Here is an 11052-nt window from a genome sequence, read left to right as displayed (position 1 = left end):
TTAACATTCAGAATTAAAACTGATACTGCTCCTAACCCATTGGATTATGTGTAGGTGAAACAATGCACGTCTTTGAAGGTGCATCAGAGAAGATAGACACTGAACTGCTCGCTGTCTCGCCTAGAGGTGTTCTCTCCAGGTCAGGGTTGAGGCATATTGGGAGTCAGTTCTGTACCTCTTCGATAGCAGGAGGACTCCAGTCTTTACTGTTGTCAAATAAGCCAGCACCTAAACATTTACTAGTAAATATATAAATTAAAATATAATATAAGCAAGAAAACATGTCCTTAATTCTAGAAGGCTGATTCATTTTCCTCTTGCTTGAAGAAAGCCACTGCAATGTGTCTTGTGGCAACATCCAGTTTACATGGGAAGGCTGATCTCCATCTTGTCAATAATACTGACTGAAGAAGGAAAAAGCATCCATGATTTTTGCTTTAATGTTGAATAAGGACAGCCATGATCGTTTTTCCTCAAACATAGGTAGGAAGCCGTTTTCCTGTGGAGAAGAATATGTACAGTCTGGTTATAGCTTTCAAATAATGAGCTCGTGAAAAATGCACCATTGTTTCGTGATAGCAGGAGGCTTTCAGTTCAATAGAGCTGTTGAGCCTTTATTCCCATAGAGGCAGGTTTACAGACAACTACCTCAGAAAAAGATGAACTGGGCTTTAAAAACAATAGCTTTTCAGCCTGTCTCATCTCCAGGTCATAACATGGCCAAATTTGCTCCCTCCCTGCCTACTCCCTTCTGGGGAAAGTTCATTATTTAGGTTGGATTTAAACTTTGTGGTTTGGGCTCATTTCTGCAAGTAACATAACTGTCTGTGTTTCAGTTTTAATATGCTTATAAATATTCCCCCTTTAAACCTTCTCTTTCTGGTGTTATGAGGTACTTATTGAAAATTCCAGATACTGTGAGAAAAAAATGTCAGGAATAGATGGTGACCTTAAACAGGTTTGACTGAAAGAGGCAGGCAAAGGAGCTTCTATAAACATGATGTATGAAGCACCACTAACTCACTGCAACTGTTATCCAACAGAAATAGACAAAAGCAAGCTAGAAAAAAATGTGGGAAAGGATAAAGACAGTAGTAAAGGGAGACAGGTGAGAAAAGAGAAAATAAGCCTGATTCTGAGCTCATCTACAATGGTATAAATCAAGAGTAATTGCACTGAGAGCAGAATCGGGCCCAAAGAGGCGATATGAAGAGAATGTGACATTTGCATACAGACACACACACAAAATACCAGGGGATCTCAGGCTCTGATGGCATTTACCATCAACTTCCCCTAAACACCTACAGAAAATCAAGTTTGCGTGATGAAACCCTGCAAAGCAGAAGAGCGGAGTTTCCTACAACTTTCCTCTGCATCAGCACAGGAACTTTCATTAAATGGTCATATATATGACGCTGGAAAAAGAGACCTACTGTTTGTCAAATACTTTACTTGTATTTGTAAAATAACCATGGGGAAGTCTTAGGAATATCTCAGCCAATTTTTCTACTCACACACGTAGTCTCAGTGCATGAATAAGGCAAGAGGGATTTGACCCCAATTATACTTAATTATCAGACTGTACAACTAAATTGACAAGGGATGAAAACCTGGCTGTATGGAGCTCAGTGGCAAAACTCCCATGGACTTCAATGTGGACAGGATTTCACCTATAAAGATTTCTCTTTCCATTGACTTCAAAAGGTTTTGGATCACACCAGTCATAGCATTATTATTGCATCCTTTCACTTTAATTTCAGTTTGGAAAGTGTACTGTAAAAATGATTCAGGGCTTACTTTAGTGGTTTATACTGTCACAAGCACCTTAAAAAGGTCTTGTATTTTCCTCTAATTTAGATCTGAAGCAAGATATTTGCTTTAAGTCTTAAGGAAGAATTCAAGATATAAAAGTTTTAAATAAAGCAAATGATAAAGCCCTGGCTAAGTTGACAATTCTTTTTGACAGTAGTTAAAAGAACATTTTTTTTTAATTTATTAAGGAAAATTCTCCTGATCTAGACAACAGTGAAAAATGGTTATAAAATACAGCACTGAAACTTACCCAACCTCCATTTGCCTCTATCCACTCAGCCTTGTTGTTTATAATGTACTCCGTGATGAAATAAGAAATCTGCTCTTTATTATCTCCTGTAAGCTGAACTTTGTGTTCTTGAAGCCTCTTAGAAAGAATTCCTCCAAACATAAATATTGTCAAAATCCGTCCCCAGTTAGTGTTTCCATCAGCAAATTCTTTATCCACGACTTCAGTGAAAATTCTTCTGGCAGCATCTACAGAGGTAATATCAAGTGTGTCCAAACATGGTTTCAGACTCTCTTCATTTTCCTTTTGCAGAATGGATGCCTTAGTTCTTAAGACATGAGCAACTCTGCTTGGGGCTGGTCCAAGCTGTGGTTCCTGAAGAATGTATTTCAGATAATCTTGGACTAAATTGTAAACATAGCAAGACTCAGAGTGTTCCATTTAGAAGCTGGCTCAGAGCAAATCACAGCCTTTGACCAGTGTGAAACTGCTAATCCACCCTAAAAGCTGAACTAAATAACTAACTACAAGCTAGGCACTTGCATCACAGAAAGTTCCTGTAAAGCTTCCTTAAATTAATGTGTGGGTTGTGGCTATGAGTTCAGAAATGAAAGAAAAATTCTGACTGAGGTCAAAGAGTAGAAAAAAAAATTATCCTAAATGATGTAGCATGCAGGAAGTGAGGCCTTACACGAATACATTAGTAGGGGCCACATCCTCATCTGGTGTAAATTGGTGTAGCTTCAACGGGCCTGTGCTGATTTACACCCATTGAGGATCTGCCACATTTTGCTTTTTAAAAGAAAAGTGCACACTATTGGAACAGGCAACTCTTGAGAAATACTCTGCCACTGGCAGTGGCCAATGCTTCACTCTGGACTGCATGGAGATGGTGACTAAATCTTCACAGTTAGTGATAAGAGGGAACCCAAATCTGGTATATCTTTCCTCTTGCCTATGGAAGAAGGGGGTGTCAGCTCTATAAGATTATACCTCTGCCCTTATTCCCACAAAAGCCCCCATGTGAGTGAAGATCAGGCTCTGACGATTGGAATGGAGTGACTGACTGTGACAAAGTTCTTCCCACACACAACTCCTCCATCTCTCAGGGAATCCAGGTATAAGAGAATACTGATCCAGTCAGCATTAAGTGATATGGCCTACTGTACTGTGAACACACACACACACAAATTACAGGGGGTTTTACTGGGCAGCAGCCAGGGCCTTCTCCAGGGTTTTGGCCGCCCCAAGCAGCCAAACAAACAAACAAAAAAACAAAAAAAGCCGTGATCGCGATCGCGATCTGCGGCAGCAATTCGGCGGGAGGTCCTTCGCTCCGAGCAGGAGTGAGGGACCGTCCGCCGAATTGCCGCCAAACAGCTGGACGTGCCGCCCCTCTCCGAAGTGGCCGCCCCAAGCACCTGCTTGGTAAGCTGGTGCCTGGAGCCGGCCCTGGCAGCAGCTGAGAAAGAGGTATTGGTGCTCCCAGTGTCAACAGGGTGCTTGGGAGGAAGGAGAGAAGAGCAGGGTCTCTGAATGGTAGGGGCCAACAACCATGCCATCCTCTACCTCTGACTTGTCCAAAAAGACATCCTTCAAAAATTAGAAGCCAAATCCTAGTGAGGAAAATAGAAAGGAGCATAAACTCTGGCAAATCCAATATAAAAGTACTGTATAAGGCAGGCCAAGAAAGAATCTGAAGAGCAACTAGCTAAGGGCACAGAAACTAACAGCAACAAAATGTAAGTACATCAGAAGCAGAAAGCCTGCCAAACAGTCGGGGGGACCACTGGGCAATCGAGCTGCCAAAGGAGCACTCAAGCAAGAGAAGGCCATTGCGGAGAAGCTAAATGAATTCTTTGCATCAGTCTTCACTGCAGAGGATGTGGGGCAGATCCCCACACCTGAGCGATTTGTTTTAGATGACAAATCTGAGGAACTCTCCCAGATTGAGGTGTCAATAGAGGAAGTTGTGAAACAACTGATAAATTAGTTCTGAAGGAACTCGTGAAATTGCAGAACTATTAACTGTAGTATGTATTCTGTCATTTAAATCAGCTTCTCTACCCAATGATTGTAGGGTAGCTAATGTAATGCCAATTTTTAAAACGGCTCCAGAGGAGTTCCTGGCAATTACAGCAGGCCAGTAACCATGTGGCAAGGGTGATTCAGTTCATATAGTGTACTTGAACTTTCAGAAAGCCTTTGACAAGGTCCCTCACCAAAGGCTCTTAAGCAGAGTAAACTGTCATGGGGTAAAAGGGAAGGGCCTCTCATGGATCAGTAACTGGTTAAAAGTTGGGAAACAAAGGGTAGGAATAAATGGTCAGTTTTCACAATGGAGAGAGGTAAATATCAGGGTCCCCCAAGGATCTGTAGTGGGACCTGTGCGGATCAGCATATTCATAAGTGATCTGGAAAAGGGGGCGGCAAAATTTGCAGACAATAAAAAATTACTCAAAATAGTTAAGTCCAAAGCTGACTGCAGAGAGTCACAAAGGGATCTCACTAAACAGGGTGACTGGCAACAAACTGGCAGCTGAAATTCAATGTTGATCAATGCAAAGTAATGCACATTGGAAAACATAATCCCAACTATACATACAAAACGATGGGGTCTAAATTAGCTGTTACCACTCAAGAGAGAGATCTTGGAGCAGAGGTGACCCATGGGCCTTTGAGGGGCCTAAGTGACTTCCCCCTCTAAATTAATGAAAATTATTAATACTTCAGAACCAACCTGTCTGAGAGCATAAATGATTAATTTATGTTATTGTCAAGCAAAAGATGGTTTGGTTTGCTCAGTGGTGTGCTGCCACCTACCCGCGGCAAGCATTCCTGCATGCACAGAAATGTTCCAGCAGTATAGGAAATAATGTCACAGCAGTTATCTGCTCAGGGTTTCTGTGTCTTGTGTCTGTTTGTATGCACAGTGAGGAACAGCAACACAATGGTATTTGTGCTCACCCACTGCCTCTCAGTATAAATGATTAGGTGATTTTTTTATTCTTATTTTATTTTTATTTTTTGCATTTCTCAGGGTATTCAGTCAGTCTAGAAACCTTAAACACTTCATTTCCAAAGTTTTGGGATGCTCATCTCCTTAAATAGAGATGTGCATCCCATTCAATTTAAAAGATTTCTCTTCTCCTAATCTTTACGTGACAGAGAAATAGAAGAGGAAATAGTTGCAGTAGGGTAGCAGTTCTTAGCTTCTTAAGACAGTTGAACCAATTCACCAGGCTGTGGGCTGGGGCCAGAATCTGTGCTGTACCTCTCACGAGATGAAGCACAGATAGCACAGGCCGAAGGGGTGGGGCTAGGGTGAGACCAAGCTACTCTTGCTTGCCCCTCACATATTCTGGGATAATGTGCAGGTCAATTTGGATCCCAACATAGAGGGGCTCCTCTAACTTGTAACAGCTTCTGCACAGCTGCCGTTGGGCTTCAGTGGAGCCCACCATTGCCAGGTGCTGAGCACTCTAGCCATTCCCCCTCCCGTCCCTGAAACAATCCATCGGCTCTCAGCATGCCCATACACCAGAGACTAAGGATGGGCAGTGTAAGGCTACATATGCTGCTCCTGTTCTGCCCCTGCACAGAAAGAATTCTTGTGCGGGTCCCCTTTGCACTCTGTCCCCTTTGCAACCTCTCTCCACCACTAGAATGGCATAAAGAGGCCAGGGCCAGGGGCCTGCCACCTCCCACTAAACAATACATAGCCTAACCCACAATGCAACTCCAAACCCAGCCTCATAATCATGAGGTGAGACATGGCAACATACCGGGTCCCAGAACCAACATTCATCATTAAGATGGGGAGATGGAGCTTGGCATGGTTGGTAACCAGGGGATACTGTTCTGGAGTGTTCCTCTATCTATGGCTTTGTCCCGAGCCCTCCTTCACCTTCCTTTCCAGATTTTTACTCAGCACTGAGCCAGTTTGAATGATCCCTATATCTTACCAATGGTGAAACAAGCAATATACACGTCTCTTCAAGCCTCCCTTGCAGTGGAGTATGACTCTAAGTGAAGCCCTGTTAGAGCCCTACAAATCCTCCACAAAGACTTCATGTGTCACTGGTAAAACCCTCAGGCTCCAGCCAAATTCATTTTGGTATTCTAAATACCCATCTCACCATGGTACTACGTGGCAAAGGAAAAGGCTTGCAGGAATCAATGTCATTATAAGACATGGTCTCATGTTGCAGCATTGGATCCAAGAGCAACATTTTCAAACACCTCAAAGTTTTAAGGTTCTCAGATCTTGAGTTTGGGTTTGGCCTATTATAAAAACAAGGGGAATTTGGACACCTGCAAAGTTCACTTGCAAGTGGATCAATAGCATTGGTTCAGGTCTACATCTAACTATAAGGCCAGCAGGGAAGAGAGAGAGAGAGTGTTATTGCAGTCTGAAATGCATTAGAGCCGGGCTGTGTGCATGAGCATGAAGGTACTTTACATGGTGATTTGTCAATAGATAACTCCTGCCACATGTAAACCCCATTTCAGCAAACTACTTAAGCACATGCTTACCTTTAAACATTGGGTGAGATTTTTCAAAGGCACAAATGGGAAGTAGGTGCACAATTCCCAAGGATTTTCAGTGGGACTTGAGTGCCTAACTTCCTTAAGTTTCTTTAAGAGTCCCAGACACTGACTTCAGTGGGACTATTCACATATTTAAAGTAAGGCATTTGCTTGAGTATCTTGCTGAACTGGGCGTAAGATACTATTTCTATTTTTTTAGAACAGGTTTAAATAGCCAATGCTAAAAACATAACTGAGTTTGAAATTTAATTTTACTTAATACTAAAAGTTTATATATAAGTTGTAACTGCTTGTGATGGGGGATCATCTCACCAGACCACCTCCCGTAGTGGTCCAAGTCCAGGGTTGGCAGTAGGGGAACCAAGGCCCTCATGCTCCACTGGGTTCCAACCCAGGGTCCTGGGGCAGGCAGTTCATGTGTGCAACCTACGTAAGGGTATCACCCAGCCTACTCCCCCGGTCACTTCCTACTGCATCCCTGCCTCTCCAGAGTCATGGTGAAGGCCTGGCTATTGGCCCACAACATATTCCACCAGAAAGAGGGTCAGGAGGTTCCTTCCCAACTCACAAGCAGATGTTCAACTCTCTTCTGCAATGGGTTGCAGTTCTGAGTTGAGGTCTGCTTTGGGGCAACATGGGGCACCTGCTGTATTCCAGCAGGAGCTACCAAGAAAGTCTTCTCCTTTCCACTGACCACCCAGACTGAGCTGTGCTGCACCCTTTTAAGCTCCGGCACGGCTGGGCAGAGCCTCTTATGACCAGAGTTGCTCCTTGTTCCCCAGAGTGGGGTTTGTACACACCATCACACAGCTAGTGATTCAGAAATCAAATATCTTCCTTTAGAAGATAGAAAATATATTCTTTTAACAAATCCAGTCCTTCATCACTCTTCTATAATATCCTTTCTGTTCACAACCTTATAAAGAGGGCTGTATCAATACCAGTACTTCCATTATAAATCAGTATTGATAGAGGTTCGTAGCTCATCCTTAAAGTGTGCTTGTGGGGAAATCTTTATATTCCGTGTTTCCCCAGTCCAGGAGCACATTTGTTTTAAATTGTCTTGAACTAGTCTGAGTTATTAAAGAGCAGAAAAATTCAATTCTACTATTTAGAGATACTTCTTACTCTTTAATCCATCCAAATCTGTTTTAAATTTAAATTATGTTTAAAGAGATAGATCTAGAATGTGGTTTTACTAATTTTGGTATGTTGAAAAAAAATAAATAAAGCATGTAGCATATTAAACTACATTCATGAACCCTAACTCAGAAAGTTTTCAAGCATTTTATTGCCTTCCTATATGTATCTTTGCATGAAAATATCAAGATGCTAATCTCTAATGTTTACATGCTCTTTTCAAAAACCTGTAATCTACCCAATAGATCAGAAACAGGTGAAACTACTTTGCACTTTCAATTTCTGTAACCCCTTTCTTCCTAGGGTCTCAAAGCATTTGAGGTGAAATTCGCTCCACCCACATATAGTCTAAGAATTGAGGCTCTATATAAGCAGGATGAAATCCACAGAATAACTCATGATCTGGTTTGGGTTCTGTGCAGAAAAAACACATGTGGGGCAGTCTGCCCCCTGAGCAGCCACACCAGTTTGCCTCTGTGCTCCTTGCGTGTTGCAGAAATGATCTCTGCATCAGCCTCACATAAACTACTTCAGAAGGATGCTTTGGAGATGGGTCAGTGAACCCAATAGCTTATGCAACCATTATGGATATATTATTTTCAACATATAGAGATTATGCATAAATTGCTGCAAATAATAGCAAGAAATTGGCTGTATTTCCCATTATATATTTGTATCCTTGTGTTTATTGTGATTTTCTGATCTTCCAAAGAGCATGCTGTGATGGCAGTCCTCTTTACCCAGGAGACTGTGAATACAAATAGCTAACTAATCTGTCTGTCTAGGTATTTATACTACACCCATCACTGTGTTATTGAGCATATAGAAATACTCTCAACTTCATAAAAGTAAAAGATATCCCATAAAACAAGAGTGAAGCAAAACTGGTGCTTGATGCTTCGCTTACCAGTTACACAAACTAATGGGCATTCTTTAACTATAGCAAATGGAAATTTGCTTCAGAGCAAAAATCAAATGTCCTAACAGACCCTCTTTTTGTATCACTTAGCTTCAACGTGCATTATGTTTTTATCTATATTTGCCCATCACTTCATTTTCATATTTAGGTCCCTATTCAGTTAGAAACTTAAGCACAAACCTAACTTTAAGCATTACAATAATGAGACTTAAGCATATGTTTGCATTTAAGCTGAATTCGGGCCCCAGTGAGCTTTTGTCCTTTAGGCCTGGTCTACACTAGGAGCTTATATCGAATTTAGCGCCGTTACATCGAATTAACCCTGCACCCGTCCACACCAGGAAGCTACTAAGGCCTTGTCTACACTACGAGAGTACTTCGATTTTAGTTAATTCGACTATGTGGAATCGATATTACTAAGTCGAACGTGTGTGTCCACACTAAGGACAGTAATTCGACTTTGTGAGACTTTGTGAGTCCACACTAACGGGGCAAGCGTCGACATTGGAAGCGGTGCACTGTGGGCAGCTATCCCACAGTTCCCGCAGTCCCCCCCTGCCCATTAGAATTCTGGGTCGAGCCCCAAATGCCTTCTGGGTAAAAAAATGTGTCGAGGGTGCTTTTGGGCGCCTGTCGTCATCCGTCCGTCACTCAAGCCCTCCCTCCCTCCCTCCCTGAAAGCGCCGGCGGGAAATCAGTTCGCGCGCTTTTCTGATTACTGACAGCGCGGACGCCACAGCAGTGCGAGCATGGATCCCGCTGCGACCATCGCTGCAGTTGTTGCAGTTCTCAACGCCTCGCAGCTTCTCCTCCACCTGTACCAGAGGCAGCTGCAGATCAATCATGAGAGGAGGCTACGGCACTACCGTGACGGCATGAAGTCGGACACTAGCTCCGACCTCTCTGAGAACATGAGACCCAGCGCCCAGGACATCTCGCTGTCACTGGGTCTTGTTGATACTGTTGAACGGCGATTCTGGGCCCGTGAAACCAGCACGGAATGGTGGGACCGCATAGTGCTGCAGGTCTGGGATGAATCCCAGTGGCTGCGCAACTTTCGCATGCGGAAGGGGACTTTCCTCGAACTGTGTGAGTTGCTGTCCCCTGCCCTGAAGCGAAAGGACACCCGGATGCGGGCAGCCCTGACTGTCCAGAAGCGAGTGGCCATAGCCCTCTGGAAGCTCGCAACGCCAGACAGCTACCGGTCCGTCGCTAACCAGTTTGGCGTGGGCAAGTCTACCGTGGGGGTTGCTGTTATGCAAGTAGCCAGGGCAATCGTCAAGCTACTGCTATCTAAGGTAGTGACCCTGGGAAACGTGGAGCTCATCAGAGATGGCTTTGCCGAGATGGGATTCCCAAACTGCGGTGGGGCTATAGATGGGACTCACATCCCTATCCTGGCACCGGACCACCAGGCTAGCCAGTACATCAACCGGAAGGGCTACTTTTCCATGGTGCTGCAAGCACTGGTGGACCATCGGGGACGTTTTACCAATATCTACGTTGGATGGCCTGGCAAGGTTCATGACGCTAGGGTGTTCAGGAACTCTGGTCTGTGTAGACGGCTGCAGGAAGGTATTTACTTCCCGGACCACAAAGTAACTGTTGGGGATGTGGAGATGCCTACAGTCATCCTCGGGGACCCTGCATACCCGCTAATGCCCTGGCTCATGAAGCCCTACACTGGCGCACTGGACTCAGGGAAAGAACTATTCAACTACCGGCTCAGCAAGTGCAGAATGGTGGTGGAGTGTGCTTTTGGCCGTCTCAAGGGCAGATGGAGAAGCCTACTCACTCGCTGTGATCTCAGCGAGACCAATATCCCCATTGTGATAGCTGCTTGCTGTGTGCTCCACAATTTGTGTGAGAGCAAGGGGGAGACCTATATGTCGGGGTGGGAGGTTGAGGCAAATAGCCTGGCTTCTGATTACGTCCAGCCAGACAGCAGGGCGATTAGAAGATCACAGCGGGACGCACTGTGCATCAGGGAGGCTTTGAAAGCCAGGTTCCTGACTGAACAGGGTCTCCAGTGACTTTTTACTTTGTGGACAGAGATGCTGAACCTGCCCCCGTTTCTTTACCCAGTTACTGTTGACTATCCTTCCAAGTTACATACCCCCTTCCCCACCTTCCCAACAAATAAAATCTGTTCTGTTCTGTTAATGAAGAAGGTTCTCTTTTTTACTGTTTTCGCGGGAATGTTTTAAACCGGGGACGCAGACTGTGGCGGGGGGCGGGCTTACTGTTTTGATGCAAATGATGCTTCTAAAGTCCGGGAATGACAGGCTCCGCAGTGCTGCATTGGTTGTTTCAACGCAGCCTGCCAGCAGTCCTGGGCGGGACTGGATGTATGTGTCGGCCAAGTGACTTTCTGGCAGGGGGCGGAGGGTAACAGATCCCC

General features: G+C 44.2%; 1 protein-coding gene across 1 annotated transcript; it reads right to left on the bottom strand.

Moving 5' to 3' along the window:
* Nucleotides 1–391: 391 nt before the first annotated feature.
* On the bottom strand, nt 392–2482 carry BCL2A1 (BCL2 related protein A1). Its single transcript, XM_065412828.1, has 2 exons — nt 2063–2482; nt 392–499 (listed from the first exon to the last, which is right to left on the bottom strand). The coding sequence occupies exons 1-2, from the start codon at nt 2480–2482 to the stop codon at nt 392–394; spliced, it is 528 nt and encodes a 175-aa protein (XP_065268900.1).
* Between the last annotated feature and the right edge of the window lie 8570 nt (nt 2483–11052).

Source organism: Emys orbicularis, chromosome 10 (genome assembly GCF_028017835.1).
Source record: "Emys orbicularis isolate rEmyOrb1 chromosome 10, rEmyOrb1.hap1, whole genome shotgun sequence".
Taxonomy (NCBI): domain Eukaryota; kingdom Metazoa; phylum Chordata; order Testudines; family Emydidae; genus Emys; species Emys orbicularis.
Note: the sequence above shows the minus strand (reverse complement) of the source record. Positions and strands in the feature narration are given on the sequence as shown.

What these genes read in the sequence shown, in the direction of transcription:
- BCL2A1 (XM_065412828.1), bottom strand. Translation starts at nt 2,482, where the DNA reads ATGGAACACTCTGAGTCTTGCTATGTTTACAATTTAGTCCAAGATTAT. An exon ending in TAGAGGCAAATGGAGGTTGG is followed by an intron (nt 500 to 2,062) that starts GTAAGTTTCAGT and finishes TCTTCTCCACAG; the next exon opens with GAAAACGGCTTCCTACCTAT.